The 13,797-nt window shown below is 37.2% G+C and overlaps 2 protein-coding genes across 2 annotated transcripts in view; both read left to right on the top strand.

Annotated features, from left to right (window-relative positions):
• Positions 1–201: 201 nt before the first annotated feature.
• Positions 202–11,270, top strand: LOC132127765 (neuropeptide FF receptor 1-like). The gene is made up of 4 exons (XM_059539845.1): positions 202–344; positions 9,141–9,498; positions 9,689–9,788; positions 10,280–11,270. Exons 2-4 carry the CDS (start codon positions 9,156–9,158, stop codon positions 11,199–11,201), a joined length of 1,365 nt encoding a protein of 454 aa, XP_059395828.1. The 5' UTR covers positions 202–344; positions 9,141–9,155; the 3' UTR covers positions 11,202–11,270.
• Positions 9,773–13,797, top strand: part of LOC132127763 (mothers against decapentaplegic homolog 4-like) — a 20,618-nt gene continuing 16,593 nt past the window's right edge. Inside the window, exon 1 of the mRNA XM_059539842.1 lies at positions 9,773–9,788. The gene's annotated coding sequence lies outside the window, so the exon portion shown is untranslated. The remainder of the gene's footprint in view (positions 9,789–13,797) is intronic.

The raw sequence follows: 13,797 nt of genomic DNA, 5'->3' as shown, positions 1-13,797 counted from the left end.
TGTTTCAAAGCACTAATATAAAATATAATACAAAAACAAAACTGAGATCATTTATATTTTATACTATAATCGATAAATTAATTTTATAAATGCCTGTTGATTTGACTGAAAACAAGATATTTGTGTGAAATATGACTTTTGCATAATAGTCAAGTAATTTATAAACGAGTCGGTTCAAATGAATCAACCGGTTCGTGAATCGAACATCAGTGGCGCGAGACAGGCGCGCGCGCGGGAGTCAGTGCAGAGTTGATCAGAGACGGACACGATTAGAACAGAGCTGTTTTCACTTATTTTATTCAACCACTTCGTTTATTTCACCCTTTGAGCTGAAGGACAGTAAGGTAAGATCTTTGTGACTCGCATTAACCGATAAAACACAAATGTTATTAACTATTTCAGCTGCTTTGATCAGTTTCTGCACCTGAGGTGAAGTTCTCTCAGAATCACCGTTTATACAGAGATCACTGTTAATGTGGAAAAAGGTTCAGATGTAAGGATAATAAACATTTCTTAAACATTCATATTCCTAAACGAACAAAACATGTAAGTGATGTGTTATAAGTCGGTTGGAACGAGCTGGTTTTTCCTCACAGTGCGTATATTTATGTAATTTAAATTACAACATTTCCTGTGTTAACCTTCTTGGCTATTAACGTTTAGTTATTAAACATTTCATATTTGTTGTACATCTACATTCATTGTACAGATTTTGAATGATGTGGGCTAAGTTGTTTATTTATTTTCTTTCTTTTTGTTTTAGCAAATCTAACAGTAAAGCAATTCTGAAATGGAAGAAGGGAAAAATATAACGTAGTATTACATTTTTATTTTTATTTTATTTTTTATCCCAGATAACCCAACAAATATACCCGTTTGATCTTGTTTCAGTTATAATAATAATAATAATGCAATTTAAAAAAATGATACAAATAAAACACAGCCTGTCAGTAAATCGAGTTTTTGGTATTATCATTTTAGTTTTGATGACATGAAACTTCACAAAAGCCACTGTTTTGTGTAATCGCCGAAGCAAACCACTCACGCTGCACAATATGAACGATTTTAAAAGCTGCTGTGAACTGGGTTCAGATGTTTTTAAGAGGGTGTTACGAACCCATCAACATAATTATGGATCAGCATAACATATAAAAGACCACAGAGATTCGATGACAGTGTAAATAAATTATTTTAATTAGGTGATACGCCTTAGCGTACGCAGAGCATGGTGGCAAAAATAAACATAACAAAACAAAAGAAAACCCTGACCCACACTATTCTTCAAAGCGGATGAAACTTGCCTGCCTCCCGTTCAAAACAAAAGACAGAGTTTGTGTGAGTCTTCCGGGTCCTCTTTCTCCTGCTCTCCACTAATCTGTACTAAATACTATGCAAAAAGCCATCACCAGTTACCACCAGCTGTAAATAAATATAATCAACTAAAAATAACAAACAACAATCCCATATCGGGACCGTGCTTGTGAAACCAACATCGAAACAAGCTCTAAACAAATTCAAAGGAAGCAGCATGCCGAGCACGCGTCGGAGCTTGTGCTCCGTCTGCTACCAGGAGCGGATGGGAAGTGAGAGAGAGAGCCCACGTCTTCAGACTGGGCGTCTTTAAAGCAGTTGCCCCGCCCACAATCACAGCCGGCGGGACCTCACGTGATCTGTATAGGAAATTAAAAACAGAAATAACCGCACTCAGCAGCAGGTAACCGTGGCCATTTAGCAACGTAACAGAGGGACTTTCCGTTTTAAATGTGTTTTATTTCAATGTTATTTGATGCTAAATATCAGTAGTATTTATGGAAGCTTGTTGCCACCATGGAATATATATATATATATATATATATATATAACTGTGACTTTTCCCCTCACAATTGTGTTGACTTTTTTTCTTGCAGTTATGAGTTTTCTCTCAGAATTGCAAAAAAACCTCCACACTATTAGATAAAAAATTAAAATTACCTGTTGTTTATTTACCTTTTTTATTTTTTCACCCTGGAGTTGGAAAAGGCTTCCTTGATCGAGCAAATTCCTCTGCCTCGAAGCCTCTTTTATTTTATTTTAAATCTCACGTCAGGTTCTTTCGCAATGATTTTTTTAATGTGACATAACACGTTTACGTCACGCACAAAGCGGAAGGAGACACAAGCGCTGCGTCCGAGACATAGACTGTAAAAAATATGGACAAAGCGTCTGTGACGTCACCCGTAGACTTTCTGAAGAACGGGTTTGAAGCCGTTTATGGGGGGTATGGGCTGCGCCATCTTGGAAAATCTTGGGAAATCCTAACCCCGCCCACCTTCTGACGCAGCGCGCTTCACTCAGCTCGTTCTGCAAATTCGGTTATCTCTGTGTATATTTTAGGCAACGAAATATGTTATAAAACAGTGGTTCCCAAACTTTTCCATTCCACGACCCACCTAGACAAGTGTAATATATTTCACGACCCACCAAAATATTAAAAAAAAAAAAAAAACAACGAGTGAAATTACTTTAAACCTAATCTTACTTAAAATTTTTATGACAGAAATTAAGTATTTAAGAAAAATAACCATTTTATTTTAGAGTACAACTGAAAATTTCACTACAAATTTACAAGTTTTAATTTTTGTTTACTGGCGTTAAAATATGTAGTGTCCATAAAAACGTGAAGCAGGCTCACTCCAGTGAAGTGTGATCTGCGCTGCTGTGTTTTGTTGCATTCATGATCCTTCCGTGTGTGTCGGCGAGAACGGAGCACAATCCAACACTTTTTTAGAAAAGCATAAGAAGCAAAGCAGAACTATCTAAAACAGTTTGGAGATTAAAATAATTGTGAAATAGGTAAAAAAAGACCGATTGAACCTTTTAATGACATTGCTCTGAGACCTTCAAAACACGCAACGCACACGGACTTAATTGCAATTTGAAAATCACACTAAGGATATTGCAGTTCATTATTAATGTTGGTGGGCTATATCGTTGTGATGAGTGGGTTCCCAGTTCCCGCCTCCTTCTTCCTGTGATTGTGAAGATTTTAATGTTTTACACTGGTGCCGAAGCCAGGGAGGAAGGAGGGGCGCGCTGCCGAAGATCCTTCGCCGCTGGGGTGAATCCGCAGTGCCATCGAGCAGGGCGAAGGAGTCTGCCGCCGAGGGTGCTCGATGTGGTGGGCTGGAGTGAGTTGCCGGGGGGGGGGGGGGGGGGGGGCGAACTCACTCCAGCCCACCGCCTCGATGACTCCTTCGTGGAAAGAGGTGGGAACCGGCGGACAATCAAACAAAGTTTTAATAACCAAATAAACACAAAACAGCGCGACAGCCCCTCTCGGATGACTGCCGTGCACAAATAAAAAACAAACACAAAATAAAACCCAGGCCTGGTCCTCTCTCGTCCTTCACTGTCATCGCTCCTCTTTTGTATCTTTCCGATCTCCTCCGTGGTTCTTGAGACCGGTGAGTGTTGCTCATTTCCCAATCACTCCACCGGCCTAGCTCTGTTCCCATGGCACTAGGCCCCGCCCCACTCGTCACATTCGTGCAGCCCTAGACTGAACTGTGTTAGTGTCTGTGTGTCATTGAAACGCAAAATTAGCTGCAGCCAAGTGACTTTGTGCGACCCACCTTGTTCCATTCCGTGACCCACGAGTGGGTCGCGACCCACAGTTTGAAAACCCCTGTTATAAAACACCATACTAACTATTTTCGTTTTCATTAAAAGAAATCTTAAACATTATAGCCACACAAATGTGGTTCAGGCAACGCATATTGATTATATTCAACTACACATAACGTTTGCCTATTTATGAAAAAACAAAATATAAAACACAAACCTGCCTCTTTTCATTTTAAATATAATATAAAAATATTAAACATTTTATGGTCCAGGCAATATGTCCATTTGTACTAAACAACAGATTTTGCAGTAACACAGATCATCTTCGTTGTATTAAAATTTAAAATGACAAAACTCAACCCAGTCTCTTTTGGTTACATTTCAGTTTTATCAATATTAGCCATTATAAAAGTATAAGTAAAAGGTATAAGAAGCTATACAAATAAAGCAAACAATTCAGTTAAACATACAAAGTCAGCGCTCTAGTCTAACCATACATCGGTAAAGTTAAATAGCTTATAAAGTTATGAAACTTCCCCTCAGCCAAAACGATTGCCCAGGGAAAAAATTATAGATTTACGAGACCAAAAATCGCCCATTAGATATACACAAGATGAATTATATCTCATGTTTAACCACTACAGAGACGCCAGAGTCCGCTGCATTGGTGGCAAACTTTAGAAGGTCTAGCCGAGGAAAGACTGCTTCAGGCGGGGTACATGAACGCCGAGCGCCCGGTCATCGCTGGATCAAATTTTCATAAATCTTTAAATAAACCACAGATTTGAGCTTTAAACAACTATATTCTCGCCTGAAAACCTCTTAAAACTACATTTCATGATAAAGAAACAGTAGTATTATATGTCAACTGTATTAAAAAATGGCGCTTCTTGTTGTCATTCTCCGTGGCGCTGCCTTGTCAGCTGTCAATCAAGCTGTCACTCAAAGTTAACCACACCCTTATTGTCATATATTTTATATCTAAATACGATCTAAACTAACGAGTTAGAAAAAAAATTACCCCCTCACAGTTGTCAGACACTCGGAAGCTATCGAAAAATACAATAAAAGTCCATGGGAACAACTTGTAAAAACATGAATTTATGCTGTGAAAACGGACATTTTAACATGGGGGCTATGGACATTTGCTCCCTTTTGGGACCTTCCCCTGGCGGATTTTCGATGTATTGCAGTTTTTCGCACTTCCGGGTAGGCTTCATTTTTCAGATCAGAATGTTGCCGCTTGGTCCGAGATCGCATACTGCAAGGAGTCAGCAGTGTTTTGATTTGAGGGCGCGGGTGTTGTGTAATATTCGAAAAACTGTTCCCGTGGGTGGAGTTCACATGAATATTAATTAGTTCCTTTATTGTGGGCGTGTCCTTGAAACACTGTGCAAACGAACGGAACTGAAAATATCAGTGCACGCTCGTCAAATCACTACTTGTTTAATGGATTATTTTGAACAGGTAACGAAATGTCTATATTAAGCCCTAACGTGCTTAAACCACTTAAGTGTCAAAACAATGCAGTTTGTGCAATATGATAAATCATCTGTAAGCTGATTTGCTTGATTGATTGCAGGCACACAGAAAAACAATAAGCGAATAACCTATGCTAACTTTGGGATATATAGTTTCTTAATCGTATTTTTTGATGTGTTCAGCTTTTTATACATTTCATTTGTGGGGCATTAATTGCTAATTAAAGTATGATTAGCCAAGTTAGGCTACTGGTGACTATTACTGCAATGTATTCACGATAATGCTTGAAACAAATATATCTGCCGCCTAATAAATATAGCTATAGGCTAGCTGTCCTGTGTCGTTTATAAAAAGTTTAGTTTGTATGTAGCCAGTGTTTCTGTTACCCAAATAAGTCACATACATAGGCTACTGAAAACAAATTTCTTGCAGTGAAAATGTTAATATTGTAATCAATCTAATTTGTAATTGGTTATATAAAATGGTGCATCAACCTTAAAGTAGTGTTCTGATGCAGTCTTCTTGGACATAGGTCAGCAGCTACTCCAAGAATATTATTTTTACATTTGGAATAGAAATCATTTGTCTCATCATCACTAATGTTATAATAAGTCTTTGATTTGCTTTTGTGATGTTTCCACATATATTGATCCTCATGTAAAGTCCCTGTCTATTTCAGACTGGATGAGAGAGCTGAGGTCACTGGTCAGTAGCTGATCATTGTATGAACTGGACATACATGGAGGCTGTTCTCAACCAGAGACAATAAATATCTCAGACACTCACCTCATTTTGCATATATATATGCTAATAGTCTTTTCAATTTGAGTTATATTCATATAGCAATTACTTCTGTACTTGTCATAGTAACATTTAATGAATGTAATATTTACGTGATCTACAATATCATTTTTTGAGTATAATTTTAAACAGTAAACATACTTAAAGATAACATGTTATTTGTTAACCTGCATGCCATGTTACTATTAATACACATCAGAGAACTGTCAACATCAAAGAGTGTTGTTAGATTATTGACATATTAACTTTAATGAATCTCAGAGGATATTAATTTCGGTAAGCGACAGGAGAACAGAGTTTGACTGACAAAGAAACATTCGGTTTTCATTTTATGTAATAGTTGTAAAATGTAAAAAACAATTTTGAATAAGATGTTCAAATGTTAAACATTATTTACACAATGGATAACTATTCATAAACATGACATGATGAGGTTGTTTTTAAGTGCCTATGGTCAAAGAACAGACACAATGTATGTTAGACATACAGATACAATGTATGCATATATTCATTATTATTATATTTATTATTAGTAGTTCTTTCTCAGATTGTCTAAACCATTAAGCTCTGTATTTGACTGTTAACTCAATGCAATAAAGAAAAATGTGTCCATTTTAAAAAGACTGTTCATTTAAGTATAATAATTAACTCACATGTTGTTTCAATGTTGCATGACTTTAAAATCTTAGTAATAGGATAAAATATGTGACAGAAGTAAATGTGCATTTATAATAATAAATACACTGATGGGCCAGCCATAAAACTGGTTATTTAAAAAAAATGCTCACACCGATTTTAAGACACAGATACATTTGTAGTGGTTTGTTTCAGGTTTTGTATACAAATTGTACTAGTCTCTCTCCAATGACAACTAGGTAGTCTAATCAAAGCAAACTATTAAAAATAAAGCCCCACAAATGAAATATATAAAAAGTGAAATACACCAAACAGTAAAAACTATATTAGGTAAGATAGGTTAAATTAGCATATTGATTGTTTTTCTGTGTGTCTGTAATCAATCAAGCAATCTATCACATTACACAAACTAGCCATTGTTATGGCACTGTTCCAGTTAATTCTAATTGATGCTTAACATTGACACTTCGTTACCGGTTCAAAATAATCCATTAAACAAGTAGCGATTTGACGAGCGTGCACTGATATTTTCAGTTTCGTTCGTTTGCACAGTGTTTAAAGGTCACGCCCACAATAAGGGAACTAATTAATATTCATGTAAACTCCACCCACGGGAACGGTTTTCACGGGAACCGAATATTACACAACACGGGCAAACGTAAAGAGAACGTCGTGGCGTGCGTCCATTGCAAGATAGAGCTGGCATACCACAACTAGGGCCATGTGATTTCCGTGATGCAGAAAACGCGGAGGGAATCGTGGAATCCAGTCATAAAAACAGAATTTACAGTTTAACGCGGAATGGCACGGAATTTGCCAAATTTTGAATGAATTAATAAAAAAAAAAGTGTCAGGACGGGTGGTGGAGGGATGAACTCAATTGCAGACAGTTATCAAGGCAACACAGTTTAATGAACAAATAACAGGAAAAACAAAACCCACGAGGGGGCAAAACAAGGGCTAGACCGACGAAGGATGACTAAACTAGACTAACACTTGACAAACTAGACTACAACAGAAACAGGAACAAACTATTAACTTGACAAGACTCTCAACAGGCTTACTCACGGACAGCTCAAGGTTAGACAATGTACCGACACAGGACAGAGAACATGAGGAGATTAAATGGGGAGCAAACTAATCAGGAACAGGTGACACAGGTGAAAGCAACAATCAAATGATTACGAGATGATGACAAGGGGGCGGGGTAAGGTGACAAGACAACGTAAGCACATGGCCCAAACAAATGGCCATGTGCTTGCACATAAAACATCGGCCTGTCATGATCCTGCCCCAAGACCAGGAAAATCAGGACACGAAGGCAGAATCATGACAAATAGATCATTGCACTTACATCAAATCACGATATGGACTAATATCTGTAAATATTAAGCCGGAACAGTCTATTTAAATATGAATCCTGCATGTTCTGCGTGTCTCTGTTAATGAATGGAGCAGAAGCGCGTCTTCCTTTATTAACACACACTGAAGCGCGCGTGACGCTCCGGTGATTTCAGCATCTGTCGTTTCTCTAAATAAGACGTGAACACATGAACAGCATCTCCAGAACTGCTCTGACAGTCACTTCATGAGCATTTGACCGTTTGATTTGAATAAAACTAGCTCAACTGTAAAGGTACGTCAACCTGTCAAAATAAAAGTCCGGTTAAAGACTATTGTTCAGCAGAATGTACAGCCTACTACAAAAAAAAAATCAAACATTATATATTTTTTTAAGGTTTAATCACACAACATTTCTTCCATGTTTCATTTTTAATAGTAAATCCCCTTTGTTTACCAAAAAGTTAAGTTAATTTTCAATAATTAAAAGATAAATTAAATTTGTGTTTAATGTTTAATGTGCATCTCAGAAAATGCTTTATTTAAAACCCCAACTGAATGGCACTTAAATGCACTTAATTCATCAACTTTATTGTCATTGTTCACAGTACAAGTAGAGACAGAGAAACAATGGGTAATAAATAAATGTTTATTTTTGATGTATGCATTGCATTCTATGCATTTAAAAAATAAAAATATTTTTTTTCTAAAAAAGGAAACTTAGTTGTTCATTTGTTCGTTTTAAGAGACCAAGGAGTCTTATTTTCTCTTGCATAATTAATATTGCACTTTAATTAAGCAAAAACACATTTTATCCGATTACTCGATTAATCGATGGAATTTTTGGTAGAATACTCGATTACTAAAATATTCGATAGCTACAGCCCTAATATATATATATATATATATATATATATATATATATATATATAAATAGTCAAGTCACCTTTATTTATATAGCGCTTTAAACAAAATACATTGCGTCAAAGCATCTGAACAACATACATTAGGAAAACACTGTGTTAATAATGCAAAAATAATAATATATATAATTATTTTCTTTTTTTATTCAGGGGCAGACACACAAATAAATCTATAGCATGCAGTTCTGATGTTTTTCTGTTTTTGTGTTTTCATAACTGCGAGAAACACAGCCCAAATTGTGAGCTAAAAAAGAAAAAATCACCAAAATGTTTTTATTAACTAGCAGAAACAGGTCTTCAGAGCCGAAACTGAAGAATAGGATTTAGTTTGTTTATTTGTGTGTTGGCTCCCAGTATTGCTTTGTATTCATGGAGGCCTCAGAGGGATTATGGGATGCCTCCTCCATCTACATCATCTCAGATCTGGTCTCCTGCACCAACCAGACCAACAGCACCAACTCCAGCACAGCAGGGGGCGTCGTCCTGTTCCCTTATTACCAGCACTCTCTGCCGACGGCCGCGCTCTTCACGCTGGCGTATCTCTTCATCTTCCTGCTGTGTCTGATGGGAAACGCTCTGGTCTGTGTGATAGTCCTGAGGAACCGGCACATGAGAACCGTCACCAACATCTTCATCCTGAATCTGGCCGTCAGCGACCTGCTGGTCGGGATCTTCTGCATTCCCACGACGCTAGTGGACAACCTCATCACAGGTGTGGAAATCTAGTTTTTGATGCATAACAATATTTACCTGTGCAAAACTCACTGTTGCAGACTCGTGCATGAATCAGTACAAAACAGCGTTCCTGAGCACCTGAGTTGCATACTTTGTGCTTGATAATTCGGTAACGGTAATTATCGCGGTATACCTTTCTTCAATAAAACATTTATTGTCATTGTCAGGTTGGCCTTTCAGCAACACGATATGCAAACTAAGTGGACTTGTGCAAGGGACGTCTGTCTGTGCCTCCGTTTTCACATTGGTTGCCATTGCTGTGGACAGGTAAGTGTTAATCATTTTGAAATGAAACGAAATAAGAATTGAACAAACACATGTTTGTGAAGGAAACAATAGAGCGGTGTTATTTCGTGAGCTGTGGCTCGTATCTGAAGTGTGCAGCTCTGCTGGAAGCACTAATTAACACATTGTTAGAGCAGATTGAGGTTTAGACTCACGAAACGCAGCGGTCATTATTACAGCTACATGATGCTGTTTCTGTTATGTGCTGAAAACACTAGACCAGAACTGTAAAAGCTGAGCTCAGTCAGCAGTGCTTGCAGGTAGATGTGCTGGTATTCGTTAAGAATCCTCAAGATGTGTGAAACATAATAACATATGCTTAAATGTGAGTTAATTTATTTCAGGTCTATTACATGTACGTGTATTTGGCGCACACACACATATATTAGGGGTGAGGGAAAATTAAATTCAGTAGAGAGCAGTAAATCTGGGTTAATGTCCCCGTGTGTGTTTTCTCCTCGTCTGAAACCCAGGTTTCGCTGCATCGTTTACCCGTTCAAGCCCAAACTTACGCTCTTTGTGGCAAAGATGTCTATAGGGATGATATGGGTGCTCGCTCTTATCATAATGTTTCCCTCCGTGTTAATGTTAACCGTCCAGCAAGAGAAAGGGCATGTCATGGTTCACAGTGACAACAGCACATATCCGCTGTACTCCTGCTACGAGACCTGGCCCGACCCAGAGATGAGGAAAGTGTACACCACCGTCCTGTTCCTACACATATACGTCATTCCCCTGGCGCTCATCATGCTCATGTACGGCCGGATCGGAGCAAAGCTGTACGCCACAGCCGTCCTGGCCAGAGCCGAGCAGCCCGATGTCCCCGCGTCTCAAAGAAAGATCCGAGTCATAAAGATGCTGATTGTGGTGGCTCTGCTCTTTATGCTGTCCTGGCTGCCGCTGTGGACGCTCATGCTGCTGACCGATTACGCCCGTCCAGACGAGGACAGTCTAGAGCTCCTCACTAGCTATGTATTCCCTCTCTCTCACTGGCTGGCCTTCTCCAATTCCAGCGTGAACCCTATTATCTACGGCTACTTCAACGAGAACTTCAAGAGAGGCTTCCAGGCCGCGTGTCAGCATCAGGTTTGTTGCTGGAGCCGAGAGAAGACGAGATTCAGCGTCAAACGGCCCAGAGCTGGAAGCCCTTTGAATACGGCTGTTAGCGGCCACCCGCTCAGCTTAGGCTCGAGAACAAACCGGATCTTCACCGAAAGTGACCTGACGGGATGTGTTCGTCTGGAGCTGGAGCACCGCAGGGGCTCGATGGACACCAGGGGCTCTTCAGCCGAAGGGGGAAACAGCAGCACGTCTATGAAAAGAGAAGTTCACTTCAAAGAGATTGAGACGATGTCTTCAGCAGGAGGGAAAATATACAACGCCTGGGAGCTTTGAAACCTCAGTAGACTGATGTATGAGCTATAGACATTTATTGGTGCTTGGTATTTCAGTTCTCAATTTCTTAGTCACTATGTTTCTGTAGCGCTTTATGCAATACAGATTGTTTGGAAACTGCTTCATATACAGCCCTATGATTTCTGCAGTGTGGATGTAATCAGAAAATACAGTCATAAAAACATAATTTACTGTACGACGCGGATTTATCAAACTTCGATGAATTAATCAAAAGTAGGTCATTACACTTAAATCAAATCGCGATATGGACCAGTGTCTGTAAATCTTAAAACTATTTAAATTTTAATATTTAAATTTAAACACATGATAGGTAACAATTGATCGCCTGAATGCACTGTAAGAAGCTTTGGATAAAAGCGTCTGCTAAATGCATAAATTTAATTTAAATTTAATTTATAAATTTAAATTTGATTTTTTATTCTTTCAACCTCTCCAGAACTGTTCTAAAAGAGTCACTTCATGAGCCTTTTGCCGTTTTATTTGAGAGAAACTATATCATGTACATTCAGAAACTTAAAAGGTATTCACAGCAACCTGTCAAAATAAAAGTTGGGTTTAACTTGCAGACATTGTGCCAGAAATATATTAACCTACTATTTTTTAGTGTAATGTACTAATACTAAAATTATTAAAATTTTATTTTTTAAGGAATAATCATGTTTAATTTTTCTGATAACCAGAAATATTTAAATACACTACACATAATTTCCGAGGAAGTTTATTGTAACAATCAATTTGATTTTTGATTTATTTTATTTTTTTATGCATACAAATAATTAGGTATGTTATAACAGAATTTGGTATGGTAAGGAAAAACCATAGGGCCCTAAACATGTGATTAAAAACTTAAATAAAATAATTAAATTAAATAAATTTATGTGAGATTGTATATTTTTTTTTTATGATTTTGATCAATTATACATGTTTTTTGATTAATAACATTTAATTTAACCATTTAGAAAGTAGTCAAGAGAAATTCAAACGGAAAAAACTTAACTGATTTCATAGGGTCATATTCATATTAATAAACAGAAAATTGCATAATTTATGGACACTCAATTATGGAGAAAATATTAATTCTTTTCTGCTCACCAAGGCTGCATTTATTTAATAAAAAATACAGTAAAAATAATGAAATTGTGAAATTTTATTCCAATGTTAAATATCTGTGTTCTGTGTGAATCTGTGTTAAAGTGTAATTTATTTCTGTGATGCTCCGCTGTATTTTCAGCATCATTCCTCCAGTCTTCAGTGTCACATGATCTTCAGAAATCAGAATAATATGAGAAACATTTCTGATTATTATATTATCAGTGTTGAACACAGTTGTGCTGCTCAATATTTTTGTGGAAACTATGATGCATTTAATTTTTTAGGATTCACAGATGAACCCAAAGTTCAAAAGAAACAGCATTTATTTGAAATAGAAATCTACTGTAACATTTTAAATGTCTTTACCGACACGTATGATCACTTAAATGCACACATGCTAATTAAAATGTTATTTAAAAACAAACTTATTTCCACTACACCGTAAATGTGATATCTGACTAATTCATCATAGCTTGCTGTGAAGCATTTAATTTGACATTCATAATCTTATTGCGTGCATACTGTGATTTTCGAAAAATGTAGGTCGTTTTATGAACTAATCATGAATATTAATTAGCGAAGAGTTAAATGCACAAGATGAACGTGATATTCCTCAATATCTAATTTATTGTCTCTGCATCAGATTCTAAGGAACATCTGCCTGGAAACGTTTGTGAGGCATTTTAACATTTAGCCTAATGGAGGAAATGTGTTTGAGCTGACATTTAACGAGTGAAAAGCATAGATCTCGCTCTCTATAGAAAAACAGTAGAGCTATTGACAAACGGAAGCACTTCTGAGAAAATGACAGGAAAACTACATACACCTGCAGCAGATTACAGCACTGTGAGCCTCTCTCACGGCAGAAATCATCATTTCCCATGAGAGATGACCAGCAAGAATACGCTGGAAGATGAAGATTACTCTGTTGTTGTGTCTAGAGTATTGAATGTCCTCCGATGTGTTTAGCTGAAGCTATGTTGCTCTACGTTTACAGCCACCACAAGTTATTAAAGTCAATATGAAATCAACGTTTACTTTCTTAATTAATGTCGCTGGTCTTACTCATGAGGGACATTCTGCTAAAGAACAGATATTTGTCTTTATAAAGTTTCATCAGAATTTAATAGCGTTTCCTTTCCACTGACATCATTTTCATTTGACCCCAAACTTTTAGTAAATAACGGCCACTTTTTCAGTCTAATCAAATCCTGATGGGTAAAATTAAATCCTGCCTGGCTTTTTGTTGTTTTGTTGTGTTTCTGTCCTAAATATATCACATTATAAAACTAAATGAGCTGCTACATACTATTTTCTGTTATGTTCTTTTGCAGAATGAGCTAAAAAAAGTAAGCTCCTGAGTAAGATTGATTTATCTGCAGAGGAATTTCAAATATGAGAATGACTTTGTTTACATTTTCTTTAATATTTATATCACTGTGACTAATGGCACATGGAGTCAGTCATTTATCATGAAACACAA

This window comes from Carassius carassius, chromosome 45 (genome assembly GCF_963082965.1).
Source record: "Carassius carassius chromosome 45, fCarCar2.1, whole genome shotgun sequence".
NCBI classification, from domain to species: Eukaryota; Metazoa; Chordata; class Actinopteri; order Cypriniformes; family Cyprinidae; genus Carassius; species Carassius carassius.
The sequence above is the reverse complement of the archived record's forward strand: the minus strand, read 5'-3'. Positions and strand labels throughout refer to the sequence as shown.